This window comes from Atractosteus spatula, chromosome 3 (genome assembly GCF_055471065.1).
Source record: "Atractosteus spatula isolate fAtrSpa1 chromosome 3, fAtrSpa1.hap1, whole genome shotgun sequence".
Taxonomy (NCBI): domain Eukaryota; kingdom Metazoa; phylum Chordata; class Actinopteri; order Semionotiformes; family Lepisosteidae; genus Atractosteus; species Atractosteus spatula.
In genome coordinates this window covers 16,656,852-16,674,310 of record NC_142708.1, presented here as the reverse complement: position 1 = coordinate 16,674,310, position 17,459 = coordinate 16,656,852, and the positions used below count along the sequence as shown (strand labels likewise).

The window sequence follows — 17,459 nt, the reverse complement described above, 5'->3', positions numbered from 1 at the left end:
GTTTTTGTCATAGTTACAGTAGATCATGGTAAAGAATACATTCAAACTAGCTTGCTTGCACCAAAATATAATTTGTGTATATCATGCTACGATACCAAATCATTTGATTTTTTAATGATGTTTTGTTCAAAATTAAACCCATTGAGTAGTGACACACATGCTGTATGTTCTGAAGTAGTTTAATTTACTGTATAGTTTTAGCCATAGTGTGAAGTTATTCTAAATCTCTCTGAAACTGAAATATAAACAAAAAAATCAGTTTTGTATGCTCGGGTACAGGAAATGTGGGAGTCTTTGTAAGACAAAGCCAGTGTTGATGGAATTGGCATGTGATAACTCTGGAATCATATGATTCCAAATACATATTATTCCAAAATTAATAGACTTCAGTCCAGAATCTCTGGGTAACTGAATGGTTGTATACCAATGCATGAAAATTCTTTACACTCTGAAATAGCCCCAAACAGTTTTATTTAAATGTAGGCTTTAAAATGCACTTCTGCGTTATCTCAAGTTTTCGAATTTGATATGATGACTTTCAGATAGATTTGCTCTGCACTAGAGCAAAATGTGCTCTACTTTTTTATATCCACAAATAGGTTTCATGGAAAATTCAAATTCTACGCTGTTGGGCTGTTGGGCACAGAAAATCTGTAAAGGGACTAGAACTTCACTGGAGAGAAGCACTCAAAAGTTTAGAAACAACTTTCATTATCCTTAGTAGTCCAATCCTCTGCTTAGTAAGATGGAACATTCCATATTCGACACTTCTTCTTGTTTAATCTCATTATGGTGCTCTGCTGCTTATCCTATGAAACCATATCGGTGTGCAGTGGGGAGGCTGTCTGCACATTAAGTCAGTACTCTGCGGCCCTTTGTAGTTCTCTGCATATGTGTGAGAATCAGTTCAAAATGAAAACAGATGTTGTAGGTAAGCATGGTGCTACATTATTTTCTTGTCTCTAATACGTAATGCAAATGCTAATTGCTGTGTATGAAGTGTTACTATTTGACTACATGCTCTAGAAATGTAAAATCTAGTTGTATTTTGGTGTCTTCTCTGTTGTAGTTTTCAATAAATTAATTTACTCTAGGTCTGGGTAAGATAAATGTGTTTTTTTTCCGTTATGTTTAAGTGTTTAGTGTTTTTCTAACAATTAATGCATTTATCCATGTATTACATTGAAGTATTTGGTGTTTTTTTTATCAAACTTGGTTGATGGGCTTGCAACATGATACAGTATCTGCTAAACCATTTGCAATTATAAAAGTTACATGTTTTCATTTCTTCATGTGATACCAGTTCAAACAGATCATTCACGTCTCCCAAAGAGCAATACAACATATGCATTTGGCAGATAACCCATTCATATAGAAAATACATGTCTGCCCACATACTGTATGCATTACATTACTGTAATGTAACCAAATTACTTTGAACCAGATATTCTATTCTACCTTTTAATTGTATTACATTGAAGATTTAGTAAGTACATTGTAAAGACCGTTGTGGATTTGTTTATTTTTTACATCACTTTATTGGTTTAACTTTTGCCATGTAAAACCAATTGTAATATTGGTCTTATTTTGTATTGCTTCTCAACCCCCAAAGTCAGAAATATGTTATAATATACAGAATTTTTAGATTGTTATAATTGTTATATAATTATTGTTGAACCAATGGATACCTACTCTGTATTATAAAATGTATAAAACTAGAATCTACAGAAAGATGTCTTACTATTCTCTAAAAAGCATGGTTGTCGTTTACTAAAATACATGTTTTTTCCACTACAGATGTAAAATACTGTTCACCCTGTATCTTGTTTATTACATTTGAAGAAGCCCCTTAATAATCAACATTAAGATATTAATATGGGTTCTAGATGTAGAAAATTGATGTAGTGTCCGATTCTTAACAGGCTTACATGAATAAGTTAAAGCACTGGGAGATTAATTGCAGGATGCTGGATGAGATAAGCCATTTTCAAGTATAGCGAAGCATGTGTAGAAAATAATTTAGGATTAGAAGCGTAATCTCTTTATGTTAGGTGTGCAGTATCAGCAGAACAATATGGAGACAAGTAGGGTCTATCACAAGCAGAAATCATTCATAAGTTTAGTTACAGATGTTAGCTTTGTACTTGTGATATGGAGTAAATTACTGTGCCTACTACAAAAATGCTGTGCATACTGTGTCAGTGGCATGGCTCTGCTTCCTCAAAGATCTTGGGTCTTGGGTTCAGTTCCAGCCTGGGGCACCTTCTGTGTGGAGTTTGCTGTTTCTGCCCATGTTTGTGTGGATTTTATCTGGGCATTGTGTTTTTCTCCCATCTTCCAAAACCATGCTGGCTAGGTTAGTAGATGTTCCTATGTGCTTGTGCTGTATGTGTGGGTGCCCTGTGATGGACTGGCGTCCCTTTGTACTTTGTGTGATTTTAGAATTTGTTCTGCGTTCTGCCAGTTTTTGCAGGAATGGCTTTCTCATAATGGATGAAAGAAAGTCTTGAATTAATTTTTGAAGGCATAGAAAAGTAATATACCTGTGTTTGGCTGTATCTTTTCGTAAATGTCCGCAGTTTTGATTACTTTTTCAGTTGTTCTCGGTACAGTCAATCATAATTTCATTTTATTTCAAACATTATATTCTTTCATTCATAATGCTCTGAAACTTCATTATCTATCTTCTTATCAATTAGATTTTTAGAAAATGTGTAGTAAAATTGAATATAAAATAAAATATAGTAAATTTTGTTGTCCTGACATTTTCATTGCAACTTTCATGGTTACTTTTATACAACAAAAGGTGCCAATTTAAATCATATGTGTTTTTAAAAATTTTACGTGTAAGTATTTTTGGTATTTTAGTTAGCCAACATATACAATTATGAAATTTGAATTAAATAAAATCATATGGTCAAAGTTGCTTTATTTCTGTTATTATTTACAAGAAAGTATTAGGATACTGAGGATACTTAAAGTATGTTGAATTAGTTTTGGCTAGTAACATAATACCTTCAACACAATTTCCATGTCTGTGTTTCAAATCCCTATAGTGCACTGTTAGCACTACTCAATCACAAACTCGTTGCATTAAAAATTGTGTAACAACAGATAGACATCAGAAGAATTTTTAAATGTAATGATATTTGTTGTCTTTGCAGCACAAATTGAAGTTATACCGTGTAAAATCTGTGGAGATAAATCATCAGGAATTCATTATGGCGTCATAACATGTGAAGGTTGTAAGGTGAGTAAGTTCTTTATTGTATTTTATGTTAATTAGAATGTTAAAGGATCCTAATCACATTCAATAGGCTTCACAAAAATAGCCATTAAATTCAAAGATACTTGAAACATTAACGAAGTATTAATAGAAGATTTGTAAAATAAATTAATGAAAATAAAAGGTAAATAAATGATAAAATGCTTTAAATTTACCAGTGTTATCTTTTATGTTATATTCTACTCTCCATACATTATGAAAAGCATACTCTTCAATGTAATCAATGTAACGAATCTCTTGCTTATATTGGTTTGCCATTGTGATTAAATGTTTGTAACGCATATAGAAGTACTATTAAGGTTAAAAAAGTTAAATATTTGGCATTTTCTTTTCTCATGTAAATAACATTTTTAGGAGTGAGTCTCTTAATTTATGTATTTGTAAATACTGGTTTGTATAGTTAACTTTTTAATATAAAAATAAAAAAATGAACAAAAAGCATTCCTCAGAATTTGTTAATATGCTACTGTGGGAAAATGTACTAATCCAAAAGTCTTCTTGATGTGAGTTTCTGTGTTCTTTTGATTTATAATTTTTATATCTAGATAAAGAGACCTCAGTTTTCAGTCATTCTTTTGCCAGGATAAAAGATTTACGGTGTGCTACATATCCCATACAGAACACCGCGGTAGTTTAAATTTGTTCAGGTATTGCCATGAGCTAACAGAAACAGAGACACAACCATGGTGCTCCTGTCATCGTATAGGAAGCCTTTTTAAACTGAGAACTTCGAGGGTCAATTGGACCCTTTGGATATCATCACACTTTTCCATTATCCTAACCCAAGCCTGTGTTAGTGGCTTGTTAGCTTCTTTGGCATCCTACCACTTTAAACTAACAGCTTGTAGGTGTCATGAACTGAAATAACACCCAGATTGTTGAATTTGTACTGCACAGAGATTTTTATTGGATGAGCAATATACTGTAAACCAACAGTGTATATATACATATACAGTACAGTATACAGTGATGTATATAGAATAAGTAGTGGACCTTTAGTAATTATATAGTTTCATTTTTATCATTTTTTATTACGATGGTTGATTTTCAGGAAGGGATTTTGATTTTTAAGATGCAAACACTGACCCAAGATCATGACGATTGCTAATTCCCTCTGGAGAATTTCCTCTGAAACACATCCATCTTTAAACACGCTTGTTTTTCCGTGGATGATAGGAGCTCATTGTTTACGTAGGACCCCTTTCCCGTAATTTTCAGGGATTCTTCCGAAGGAGCCAACAGAACAATGCCTCCTACTCCTGTCCTCGCCAGAGGAATTGTTTAATTGACAGAACAAACAGAAATCGATGCCAGCATTGCCGACTGCAAAAGTGTCTTGCCCTTGGAATGTCTCGAGATGGTAAGAATTAAGCAACATACATTTATTTTCCCAAGAAATATCAAATCCGTAATCTGTGGAAAAGTAATACTTCAACCTGTTTTCTTTTGAAATAAATGATTGTAAAATACACATTCATGATTTCCCTGTTAAAACCATCAAAACATTATAGTAATCCCTGAAGACATTGTTGCTGTGGAAAACAGTGGAAGTTCTGTTATTTATAACATTATTGTACAGATATATTTTCCAGATATATCTTAAACAAAGAATTAAAGGATTTACAAATCAGCAGTAATTTTACCAAATTATGTCTTGAGAACTATGTTTAATTTGTCGATGAGTCGGTGTGTCACAGCACACTGTAGCTGTTCCTTTAGTTTTAGTGTATATGTAAATGTAAATGGCTTCTATTTAGATTTAAAATGAATTTGGCATTTACCGTCTTTAATCTGTATTACTTCTTAATTCTGTTTCTGTAGTAGCTGATTTTGTATAGTGTATAGTTGGATGCAATTTTAACGCTTTAATATCCAACACTTTCCATGATAGTGACCGCTTATTTTTTATTACACTACTATTTAAAGGCTTGTATATTTATACCACACTTGATTTTTGAATCCATAGCAAGTTTCAAATAAATATATATAGAGATTTCCTCATTGGCAAACAGATAATACATGTCATGTGCTTTGTATGATTTGGTACACTCCAGTACCTGAACTGGATGTTTTTCTTCCTCCTGCACGGATGATCTAGTGTGTAATTGAGTTTGTCTTTGCATACAGCCGTGAAGTTTGGGAGGATGTCCAAGAAGCAGAGGGACAGCTTGTATGCTGAGGTGCAGAAGCACCAGCAGAGGCTGCAGGAGCAGCGGCAGCAGCAGAACGGAGAGGCCGAGGCACTTGCCCGCGTCTACACCAGCAGCATCAGCAACGGTCTCAGCAACCTCAACAATGAGATCGGGGGGACATACTCCAATGGACACATAATTGACCTGCCAAAAACTGAAGGGGGCAATGGTTTCTACAGCATGGATTCTACACAGCCCTCTCCGGATCAGTCAGGGATGGACATGGCTGGGATCAAGCCAATCAAGCAAGAGCCTATATATGACCTGACGCCTGTACCAAACTTGTTTACATACAGCTCTTTCACAGACGGGCAACTAGCCCCCGGTGTGACGATAACTGAAATAGGTAGGTGCGTGGACACTTACACGGGGGGACTTGTTCTCATATAATCAGCACCAATACAGCAACTGCATTTGTCATAATATTTGGCTGAACAAGCAGGCTCGTGACAGGTCTAGTGATCAGGTGAGGTTAGTTATTCCAATTACATGATAATCGCCTAATAATGCAGTTGTTTCAATTTCTTATATTTTGTTTCTTATACTCCTGGTATTTTCAGTGTAATCCTGTGATTCTTTTACTGTACATGTAGTTTATTGGTTGGTATAGTCCGTAAACCATGTGCATGTAGGTAGCAGAGTTGTGCGTGTACCTGTAGGTAGCAAAATCACAAATAAAATACAAAATGGGAAACATCATTAACAGTACATATAGATAATGTGGGAAGGAAGGCAAACAAACTGTTAGGATATATAGTTAAAAGCATAGAATGTAAATCAATAGGCATTGCATTAAAATTGCAAAAGGCCTTATTGAGAAAAGTGTGTACAATTTTGGTCACCATTATGGAAAAGATATTGCTTTTCTGGAATCCATCCATTCACATTCCAAGGCTTAAGGTAGGGTCATCCAGTCACAGGCTGAAGAAACAACCTTTTTTAATGTGGAACAGAGAAGACTATGTGGGGACCTTCTACACGTATTCAAAATCCTCACAGACATTTACAACGTCAAACCAGCAGTCTTCTTCAGAACTAAAGTGAAACACAAAAAGAAAGAAAACTACATGAAAGTTAAAAATTAAAAAGAATGAGAACAAGGGACACTTCTTTACCCAAAGAAACTACTAACTACCAAATGGACTAGCTGGGCCAACTGGTCTCTTCTTATTTGAACCATTTTTACATTCTTATTTAGGTTGTGCTCTAAGGCCCAGACTTTCTTTTGTATGCTTTAGTTCTGATGTCTTTCAACGATTTTTCACATTCTTTTTCTGCTAAATACTGTAATTATGTGTCTTTCCACATGATGCATTGCCACTTCTATATATTGTCAAGTACTTTCAAAGCCAACAATTTTAGGAGCCCAGTAATTAATCTTTATTAATAATTTGCAGCATTTTGGCTTTTTGTCATTCTTATTTCCCCAGTAATTCACCTCAGACATGTCCTGTTTTCTTTTTTTAAACAGATCGAATTGCACAGAATATTATTAAATCCCATCTGGAGACATGTCAGTACACTGTGGAGGAATTGCAGCAATTGGCATGGCAGACCCACACCTATGAAGAAATTAAAATGTATCAGAATAAGGTAACAGACTCTTGTTTGAAATCACCTTGTCAGTGATTTGTCAAATTTATATGGTAAACTCAAAGTCTGCTGAACTTGAGTTCATCTAATTCTAGCCACTGGATTTTCATAGGATTAGTGCTTTAGTTGTCAACAGCTAGAAGATCCCTATACTGCATTTCAACCTCCTGTCCACACTAACGAACAGAATAGGCAAATTATACTGTATAATGCAAGATCTAGAGCTTATCTTCCTCACATTGGACTGTGCTAGAATGTTAGCACTATAGTTTCCCAACATGACAGCTTACTTTCCAATATACATATACAGTACATTTGTAGGCAATACAACACAGGATATTGTATTGCGGTATTGTCTATATTATGGTTTAATACTGTATATACTCATATTCAACAGAGTTGTGTATTGTTCTGCCCCATGAAAATATATGATACAGTACTACACTTACTTTGATTTAATTTGGTTTGTATTTTGTAATTGTTACACTACAATTAAGTGTAGTTATATTTTTTTGTTTTCTCATAAATTACTCTAGTCTGTAACTTATTCAATTATTACTCTTAATATTGCCCAGGGCACTGCCAATTGATGAGATGATAAATGGTACTTAACCTGACTTTTTTTGTGCTTTTCTCATTTTCCAAAGCATAGTTTGATGTTTTAATAAACAAAGCATCACGTGCCATCTTTTTTACTTAAATATCATTATTTGAAACTACTTGTATTTCTGAATTATTTATTTTTCATTTCTGCAGACACGTGAAGTATTGTGGCAGCAATGTGCAATCCAGATCACACATGCCATTCAGTACGTGGTTGAATTTGCCAAACGGATAACAGGCTTTATGGAATTGTGTCAGAATGATCAGATTCTTCTCCTTAAATCAGGTAAGCACTGAGAGCCTTAACATTTTATGACAATATAAATTACATAAATGTATGACAAACTTTTTTTTTTGCACATCTCCTTTTATTCATGCACGTTGTACATGCGTTTCAAATACTTCTGTTCTCCGAGCCTGCGTTCTCTCTTTTTTCTTGGGTATCGTAACAAATTGGTGTTGACTTTGTCTTTCATGATCATAGAAAGATCTTATGAAGTTTTATTTGTATTGATTTTTTTTATTTGTTTGTTTTTTGTAGGCATATTTCATATTCTTCAGTTGTTTCTTATTAAATTGTTACAGCTTAAAAACATTGAGAACCTGACTCGTTTGAATTACAAGTACTGTTCAACTTTGTTCTCCAATAATTTCATATGGCTATGACATTTTACCCAGGTAATATACGGTATGATAATGTTGCTGATAGAAAAAAAAACATAAAGGGGAACTGCAATGCTATATTTATTATACTGGGTTATAATGAACCAGCAATCACGAGTGCATTTCAAACCACAATGAAACTTCCAAGTACACAGTATCGTGAAACTCGTTGAGAAACTTGTTGATGGAACCAACATCAGTGCCCATGTTTACTACCCAACTCTTGGCTGAATATCTCTTGGAAAAGGAAACAGTTTGACTTCCTGCTAATCAGATCCTCTGTTTTGTGTATGACCACTATGTTACAAACATCCAAATGCTCGACATTGTGGCATCATTTAAAATATATACAGAGCAGAAAGGGACACATTTCTGCCACAATTTGTGTAAACTCTCTCTCTTACCCATGCTGAGACTAGCTGTTTCTCTTCTGCCTGCTACAGCATGGCAACCATACAGTATTTTCACAAAGCTCTTGATTTTGTACTTCATTATTTTTTTAAAATTTTGTAATACTGTCAATTAATTTATTTTGTTACAAGAGTTAATAGCAGTCTGAAAAACTTGGACTGCAGTTCCCCTTTAAACAAACTAGAATTTTCTTTTTTCACTGTGGAAAATACCACAATCTAATTTATTAGCTGGCATGCACACAAGAATTAAAATATACCTCTCTTTAAATGTTTTTTCAAGGTTGTCTTGAAGTTGTATTGGTGAGAATGTGTCGTGCCTTCAACCCACTGAACAACACTGTGCTTTTTGAGGGAAAATATGGAGGAATGCAGATGTTTAAAGCTCTAGGTAACTATTGGGATTGTGTGTTATTTTGGTTAACCATGTAATATGTAAAAAATAATCAATTTAGAAGGGGTTTAATACCCTTTTACACAATAACGCTAAATTCTATCTGAAATTATCTGAGACATATTTTCACCACATCAGGCTATGAAAGGAGTATATCTTAAAAGCAGTACCTGGTTTCTCATTTTCTATGCACAAATACTGTTCTAACAATGACTTATTAGTACTGATTAAGTTGTACTTCCTTTCTTTATCCCAGACTAATCATTTTTGGCTATAACCTTAATAGAATGGGTTGATGATAGTTGTGCTAAATAATCTTGGCAATATCATGTACTACAGTATCTGTCAACGTGCTGTAAATGTAATTCATCATTGGAATTTATATGGGCAATAACAAACAAAAGACCTACTTTTTATTTGTAACTTTTCTTACTTTACAGCATTGGATTTTGTTTTGCAGCAGTTCAATCCTTTAACGTTTCCTGTATTTTTCCACAGGATCAGATGATCTAGTCAGTGCAGCTTTTGAATTTGCCAAGAGTCTGTGTTCCCTTCAACTCACAGAGGAGGAAATTGCTTTGTTCTCAGCAGCAGTCTTGATATCAACTGGTAAGACTGGTAGATCTCCAGTGCCCCTGAGAATATGCAGTCTTTCCAAAAGAGACTTGTAATAAGCAAACGTATCCTGATTTTAATTTATATAAATGATAGGATTCAGATTGCTGCTCTCATTTCTTAGCCCTTAAGTAAGGTTGCCCATATACTGTACTGTGTATTTTATATATTAACATTTTTATCATTTATTTCCATCAGAACTAGTCATCTCCTTACAGTTCAAAATAAAAAATAAAAATGGAAAATTCAAGTCAATGAATTACTATAATCTATATTCTTATTGGTATTTGAAATATCAGCAAATGTAGCTTGACTAGAAGTAGACAGTGCAATATGACGGCCATCCAAGTCATGTCAAGTGGTGTGATATTTAATGTTTTTAATACAAGTGTACAACAGAGGATGAAGCACTCGTAGAGCTGGTGATTCTGTGCTGTTTTTTCATTCATGACTAAAGAGATGCCAGTCGCATACAACTGTAATGGGGGTGCAGAAACCCCTAGCTTCTGCCTTTTGTTGTCACTGTAGACATTCCAGAGCAAGGTTTATCACAAACAAAGATTGAGATCTAATTTCTGTGAAGGACACTTTTTTTCTGTATTGTCTAATTGTAATTTGGAATATTAGCAATTTAGTTCAATAGCACCTTATTAACACAGGTCCTGTACCCTTTTTAATTAGTTCTCTAATTCTGTGTTTTTGTTTTCTGTTACTAGGAATGTGCCTCTAGTTCATGATTTTGTTTTGAGAAATAATGTATATTGTAGCTGCAGTATGCTTCTTGCACTAACAGTAAGATAGCTAGAAAATATACAGGCTCATTCTTCCATCCTTTGATATGCTTGTTATGATTAAGAAATCAACACAGTTTGAAAATGTTGCTGAAATATCACTGAAATTGTCCTGTTTGATCCTGTATTTATGCTAGGGTCCATTCCTATGGAGGCTAACTTGTGGCCTTATCAAGAATAGCCCTCACTGTTATATTCAATATTCATGTTTTCGTACTGCAGATTTAATGATATAACAGTGACTTTGTTTAATCTGAATAAATTATTTGAACTCCTTTTGATTATCTAGGCAAGTACAACAAATGTATAGTCATTGTTAAAAACCTTCTGAGTAAGGCAAACAAGTTGAAAAGTGCAAAAATGTTAACCCCAGCTGGAACAGTTGTCAACCCAGGCACAACAATATTGACACATATTTGCACGTATAATATGTTTTTTAGAGGAGGATGAACTGCAGCAAACAAATGTGTTGTTTTTTTTCTCGGAATAGATCGTCCATGGCTGGTGGAGCCTAGGAAAGTACAGAAACTGCAGGAGAAAATATACTTTGCGCTGCAGCATGTGATGCAGAAGAACCACTTGGATGAGGATTCGTTGGCCAAGGTACAGCTTGAAGTTGAAGAGACGTTTTTTTAAATACTTTTGAAAGGCAGAATGTTACACTCATTGTAATGATGTTTGAGGTTTCTATAAAACAAGAAAAGCTATAACACACAACGTGGTTACACTTTTAAATAGTTGGCACCTTCTGTAAATACTTCTTCTAAAACTTATGAAATTCCCCCCATCTTCCTCTACACATTCTTACATATCTTTTTTTCTGGGAATGTTATAGTATTATAACTAGTCTGTTATACTGTACTTAATGAGATCTGGTTAGTGACAAATGTCAACTGCAAGTGAGCTCACTTAATTAAAAGGCAAGATCCTAGCCACACCTTTTCTTATTCTGAAGTTTTCAGAGAACACATTTTAGTTTTGCAAACTCCAATATATTTTGAGGTATCATAATATAGAATAGTCATAGAATAACTGGAACTAATGAATCTCCATAGTAATTATGCAACAATATCCAGTGTCCATATAGAAAATACTTGAGTTACATTTTGAATCTGTGGACCAATGAGATGAATATGGAAACTACAAGTTGAATTCTTTTTGTCTTCGGTCCATATTGAGAATAATGTACTACAATGTATTCATCACACTGTGCAGAATGAGCCTCTGCTTTCTTGGAATGAACTTTAAACTGCTTAGAACACTTGTTGTCATTATCATAATCTCTGTAATAGCAGACATCGTGTAAACCCTAATACTGACTAATGACTTCAGCATATAACTTCATTGGACACTTTAACAACCTTTTCACAGAAAGATAGGACACCCTCAAGATGTAGGTACTGCTTTTTATACATAAATGTAATTTTCAAGGCACACATAGATTGATTTGATTAAGTGAAAGTTAATCATTACTAAATGTACTTAAAACATGACCTATCAACTCTTGTATGTTTTATTTTAATACTGTATAAAAAGGAGTATTCCTCTTTTGTATCTTTTAATATCAACAAATGCCAGCGGATAATTCTGTATTAAATGGATTTAATATATGGAAAACATTGTCAATAAATAATTCACCGTGTTATACCAGAATTTAGAAAATACCAATTTTGACAGTTATATTTTCCTTTATTTTTACAGCTGATTGCCAGGATCCCAACATTATCAGCACTTTGCACCCTGCATACAGAGGAGTTACAGGCTTTTAAGCAGTTACATCCTGAAACTGTCAACATGCTCTTTCCTCCATTATATAAGGAGCTTTTTAATCCAGACTCTTCAACAGGGCCCAAGTGACTAGAGGCCCCAACATACTGTAGCTACTGGAGTGGCTCTCAGATAAAGCAATCTGTGAATGGAGAATAAACTATAATCATCACTACTGCAACACTAGGAATGTCCCGCACTTACTACAGTTTTATTCACCGATACAGTTTAAAGAATGTAAATATGCACCTATTATAAGGGGCTTTTCAGAACTGACCAGAAATGTACAGACTTAGAAAATTGTAAGTTGTCTTTTTTCGGGTAAGTTTATTTTGTTCATATTTTGTTTTTTTACCTGTGTAAGGGGAGGAGTGAAAATGTTTGTACAGTAGATACGCAGTACACAAGAGCAGAGCAGAACATTACAGTATTAATACCTGTTCTGTTTAGATTTTAGTTGTAATTTAAGACAAAATCAGCCTAGAGGGCTAATGATTTGTTTGTGTTTTCAGTAATTGTACTGTATGCGTACAGAATTTGTAAAGTATTGGGTGTGTAAAAATTTTGTGATATAACAGGAAAGGCAGAATTACAGTAGGTTGTTACATTTTAGTAAAGCCTTGTCTGGATTGTTTTAGAACTGTTCATGAAAAATGGATCTTCAGATGATTAAAACTGAATTTCTCCTTAAACATACAGTATGAAAGTATGTTTTGAGTAAATAATCTGAGTTGACAGATTCACCATTCTTTCAAATGTTTTGTATTGCTGTAAAGTCAGTAATAACTGAACTCCTTTCAAGATGAAGATTTTATTGTTACCTGTTGTAAAAGTTTATCTGAAGATTTGCCATTCTTAATATTTCTTAATACTGCACTAGAACTATAGCTTTACAATCCTGTGTGGGGTGGTTCTGTTTATAAAACATCAAGACTGCAGTATTGAAGACATTTTGCACATTTTTCCTACAAAACTCTATATAAGGCTGGTACAATGAAGGATTCTCATAAACACAGCAATAATTACTTTTACAATATTCTCTGTAAAATTGTAAAAAATGTCCTATGAACAGGGCATTTTTGTATTAACACTATATGCTATGCGAATTGTAAAATGCAATACAATTATTTTGCAAAAAATGCAAAATGTATATTTTGCTTAAAAATATTGAAAGTTAACTTCTGCATTGTTCAGTTTCTTTCTCATTAAAACCATCTTTATCGTTTCTTATTTTAATTACAAAGGGTTCAGCGTCAGATTTCCCCAAAAAACTCTTCACTCCTTCACGCATTTTCATGCATTTTCCAGGATGTTTAGTGATTTCCAACTTTTATACATTATCCTTCGCCTTATTTTGGCAAACATTATAAGGTCACAGATAAGACTCCTCAATTAACAACCTGAAATACAACACAGTAGAACATAATCAACTGTGACACAACAGTAAGTAGAGCAGGTGGAAGCTGTACAAAATATATTTTATTGTTTTTGAAAAAAAACTCCTAAATATTTCAGTTCATTTAAATTATTACCCACATTAGATATACAGAACTCAATACACAGATATTCAGAATAGATCAACTCAATTTTTAATTTCTTTTCCAGTTCTTAAATCAAACATATTTGATCATGGGGTGGTACACTGTTGGTTAGCTGGATTTAATGGGTTAGGGAACGTAATGTGTAACAAAGCATAAAGCATGTTGTCTTTTCTACTGTGTGTTGTAGATTTCATTTAACAAGGCACAATCTTTAAGCAATCTTGGATTTTATTGAAAAGGCATTAAACAGCCTCAAGGTTTTGAATCGCATAACAATCAGCAGCTCTAAAGCTAGATTACAGGGTATTTTCAAGTAATTCCAATGAAACAGTTTCCAGTGTTGATTTTTATTTTCTAGCAAGTTGTGATAGACAATCATTTTTCATGGGGTACGGTAGCATTTATCTGAGCCTTTCTGCATGTTTATCCATAATGTAAATAACATGCCCTAATTTACTGGTTATGGTTAGTCTTTTTTGTTTAATTTATTTTGACTACTCAGGGTTTTTTTTTAAGCTAGTCACATTGCCTTTTCATCTGTTGCCAAGGAAAATCTGGTTTTAATTCAGATTTGAACCTGAGCAAATGTAGATTTTGTTTTTAAATTCGTAATGTACAACTTAGCTGTGATCATAAAGTAGTGTATTTTTGATAATTGCTTTTTCTTTTTTGCTCCACTAGGTGGAGGCATTTTTAAGTAAATGACCAAAACCATCCACACATAATGTGAACAGGGTGCCAACATCTTATTTGCTCTCAGAAGTTGTATTTTTCAGTTTCACAGTGTGTATCTGTGTGTGTGTACCTGTTTCGTATTTATTCACCCATCCTTTAAACTTTCTATGTTATTATTGCATGTATTATTAAAACAAATTGGCTATGAATAGTATCACAAAATCACCCATGTTTAGTATCTTGGTACAAGAAATAGAAGCACTTTAAGAACCTTTTAAAATTACATTTCTCAGACTGCCTCTGTGAATAAACATCTATTGTAAATTTCAGCTTGATAATCAGTTCTGCTTTTCATAATTTAATAAAAAAGAAATTAAATAGCAAAAGGAAGTACTTTCATACGTTCATTGCGCTTTTCTTATTTTTCTTTTTAAAACCCTACAGAATGGACATTTCGCAGTACTGATGATCTGTGGCTCTAGGTAATTCCTAAAGTATTTGTACAGTCATGGTTTCTTACTAAATTTTATTTCCTTATTGCACAAGTTGAAGTTATGTATGAAAGCATTTTAGGAAAATGATTTAGCAGTGGAAATTAAGATTTAGTTTTGTGGTAGAATTGTAAGAATAATGTATATTTTGAGTGGAAAGAGTGAAAATATTTTTCAATCCATTTTTTTTTGGCGGCACTTTGTTAAAAATTGAGTATCTGACTCCTCTTTCTTAATTCTATATATAAAAATAAGATGTTGCAGGAACATCTACAGATACCTTAGATGCTGACAAATTTTACCTAAACAGATTAAATAGTATATTTAACAAAAAAAATCTACCTGCATCAAAATAAATATTTTGGCCACAGAAATATTTTCTTAATTACTATCTATTCCATAAGTTGTTTGAACAGGCCTGTATGTAATAGATGATTTTTAAAGGTATAAGGAATAAGTGTTTATGCTAAATATAACAGCAGTGTTGTCTATATTTTGTATCAAGAAAGTCATATGAAAGTGGTTAAGTTTTTTTTTGTTTTGTTGTGAATGTGCATTAGAACAAAAACGGATGTGGACATTTATTTCAGTAAGTACATGAGACTTTACAGTAAATATACAGTACTGACAATTGCAAATACCTTAGGCATTTATTTACAGTTTCACTTCAAGTAAAATAATGGAGGAATGTTTCTACATATACTCATATTCAACTTTACTGTTACTGAGACGTTAATAAAGAACAAAGTAGTAATTTTAAGACTAACATTGTTATGCATTCATTTATATTTTTTGTCCTGAAGAATGTATGTAGCCCAGCTGCATCTCACTGCCATGAAGCAAGACACAATTTTTAAATGGATAAACCAGAAAGGATTTTACATGCTTACAATGCTCTACTTACTTTTGACCATTATCATTCACTTGTCAAAGACAATCATGTATAGACAAGCATTTTAACTGTATCTTCCTCAGGGATGTTTTTGGTGCATAAAAAGAGAAAATAATCTATAACTTTTCCATTTGAAAATAATGAATTTTTAGAATACTAAAGAAGAAATACCCAGACAAGGCTTTCAGGGTAGTGTGATAAACACCTTTTAGCTGAATTCACAGTCAGAAATGCAAGATTGTATCTCCAGTCAATTGTACACCCGAGACTTGGATCAGTAAACTGGTAAACACTGCTAACCAGGAGTCCTGCAGGTATCTGTCAACTTGTGTTTTAAATGTTTAGTAGTTTTTTTTTTTATTAACAGATAGCAGCATTGCTTTTTCAATCATATGAAATTACAGATTTCCAATAGATGTAAAATTGTAATTCAATTATTATAATCTGAAAATTACAGAACAGGAAATTTTCAAGTACTTTAACAGCTGTATTGCTGCATTGAAGACATTTACTTCAAAAACATAAAGACTCCTATGTGATTTAGTTATTTATTGAAAATCCTAATACTGTATGTCTTATTTAGGTTTGACTGAACATTCAACTTGAGTCACTGGTACTAATTTTGCATAGTTTATAGTTTACAAGTTGAAAACTGGTGAATTCCGGTAATTTTAAATGTATTTTAATTGATTGGCCATCTCTAATCCACTAAACCCAGGAAGCACAGTGAATTCAGCTACAATAGATAATTATGTCTTGCTAGATTCTTTTTGTTTCTACGTAGGCAGTGAAAAAGCGTTTGGGAAAGAATGCTACTTTGTTAGGTATTGTAGCAATAACTGAAAGCATTTTAATGTTATGACCCTTACAGTACATTGTATGTTCTATTTGTTCTGGGTGTTTTGCATGTTGTCTCACAAAAATTAAGTATTTGAGTCATTTGTGTTGTGGATTGGGGATTTTCACTGATTGTTCTGGGGTTCTATTCAGAGTGTACTGCTGAATGCATTACAGTACATGTGAGTAGAGAGACAACAGTTGCACCACTTCTGTAACAAGACAGTAAAACAGATATTTAACTGCTACTGTTACATCCAAGAGTAGCAAGTGGTTCTTTCTGTAACAAGTGAAGTTCAAAAAGTGTCATTTTGAGTTGATAAGTAAAGAGGGTATTTTAGTAATTATTTCACAATTCACTGAATGAGACAACGATATGTGACATTATTAAAAAAATACTTTGATTTGTGTTCAATTAGAAAATGCTCCATGAAAACGTTAACAGAAAACAGTACTAGTTACGAGAGGCAAAGTATTTAAAGAAGAGCCATATGGTTGGCACTTGTGGAAGAGGTTTGTCTATAATATGATGAAGGAACATGACTCTCCTGTTCACAATACTGCACTTAAAACGACATTCTAAGTGACTGAAAAGAGTGTTGTGGACTTTTACCACAACCCTTAAATGTAAAGCTGAGTCAGATAAGAAGAGGATAGCTTGTGTTAATCTTTCAAGGTAAATACCAGCACTAGAACATAAAATTGTCTT

The 17,459-nt window shown here is 33.4% G+C and overlaps 1 protein-coding gene across 1 annotated transcript; it reads left to right on the top strand.

The window, feature by feature from the left end:
- The first annotated feature begins 3,142 nt into the window (after nt 1-3,142).
- On the top strand, nt 3,143-12,407 carry rorb (RAR-related orphan receptor B). Its single transcript, XM_088910162.1, has 9 exons — nt 3,143-3,250; nt 4,505-4,646; nt 5,414-5,824; nt 6,950-7,071; nt 7,828-7,960; nt 9,031-9,138; nt 9,640-9,750; nt 11,038-11,150; nt 12,249-12,407. Exons 1-9 carry the CDS (start codon nt 3,143-3,145, stop codon nt 12,402-12,404), a joined length of 1,404 nt encoding a protein of 467 aa, XP_088766288.1. The 3' UTR covers nt 12,405-12,407.
- The last annotated feature ends 5,052 nt before the right edge of the window (nt 12,408-17,459 follow it).

Excerpts from the sequence above, each read along its gene's own strand:
- rorb (XM_088910162.1), top strand. The coding sequence starts at position 3,143 with ATGATATTTGTTGTCTTTGCAGCACAAATTGAAGTTATACCGTGTAAA. Across the intron at positions 3,251-4,504 it reads TAACATGTGAAGGTTGTAAG|GGATTCTTCCGAAGGAGCCA; the intron begins GTGAGTAAGTTC and ends CGTAATTTTCAG. Across the intron at positions 4,647-5,413 it reads CCTTGGAATGTCTCGAGATG|CCGTGAAGTTTGGGAGGATG; the intron begins GTAAGAATTAAG and ends CTTTGCATACAG.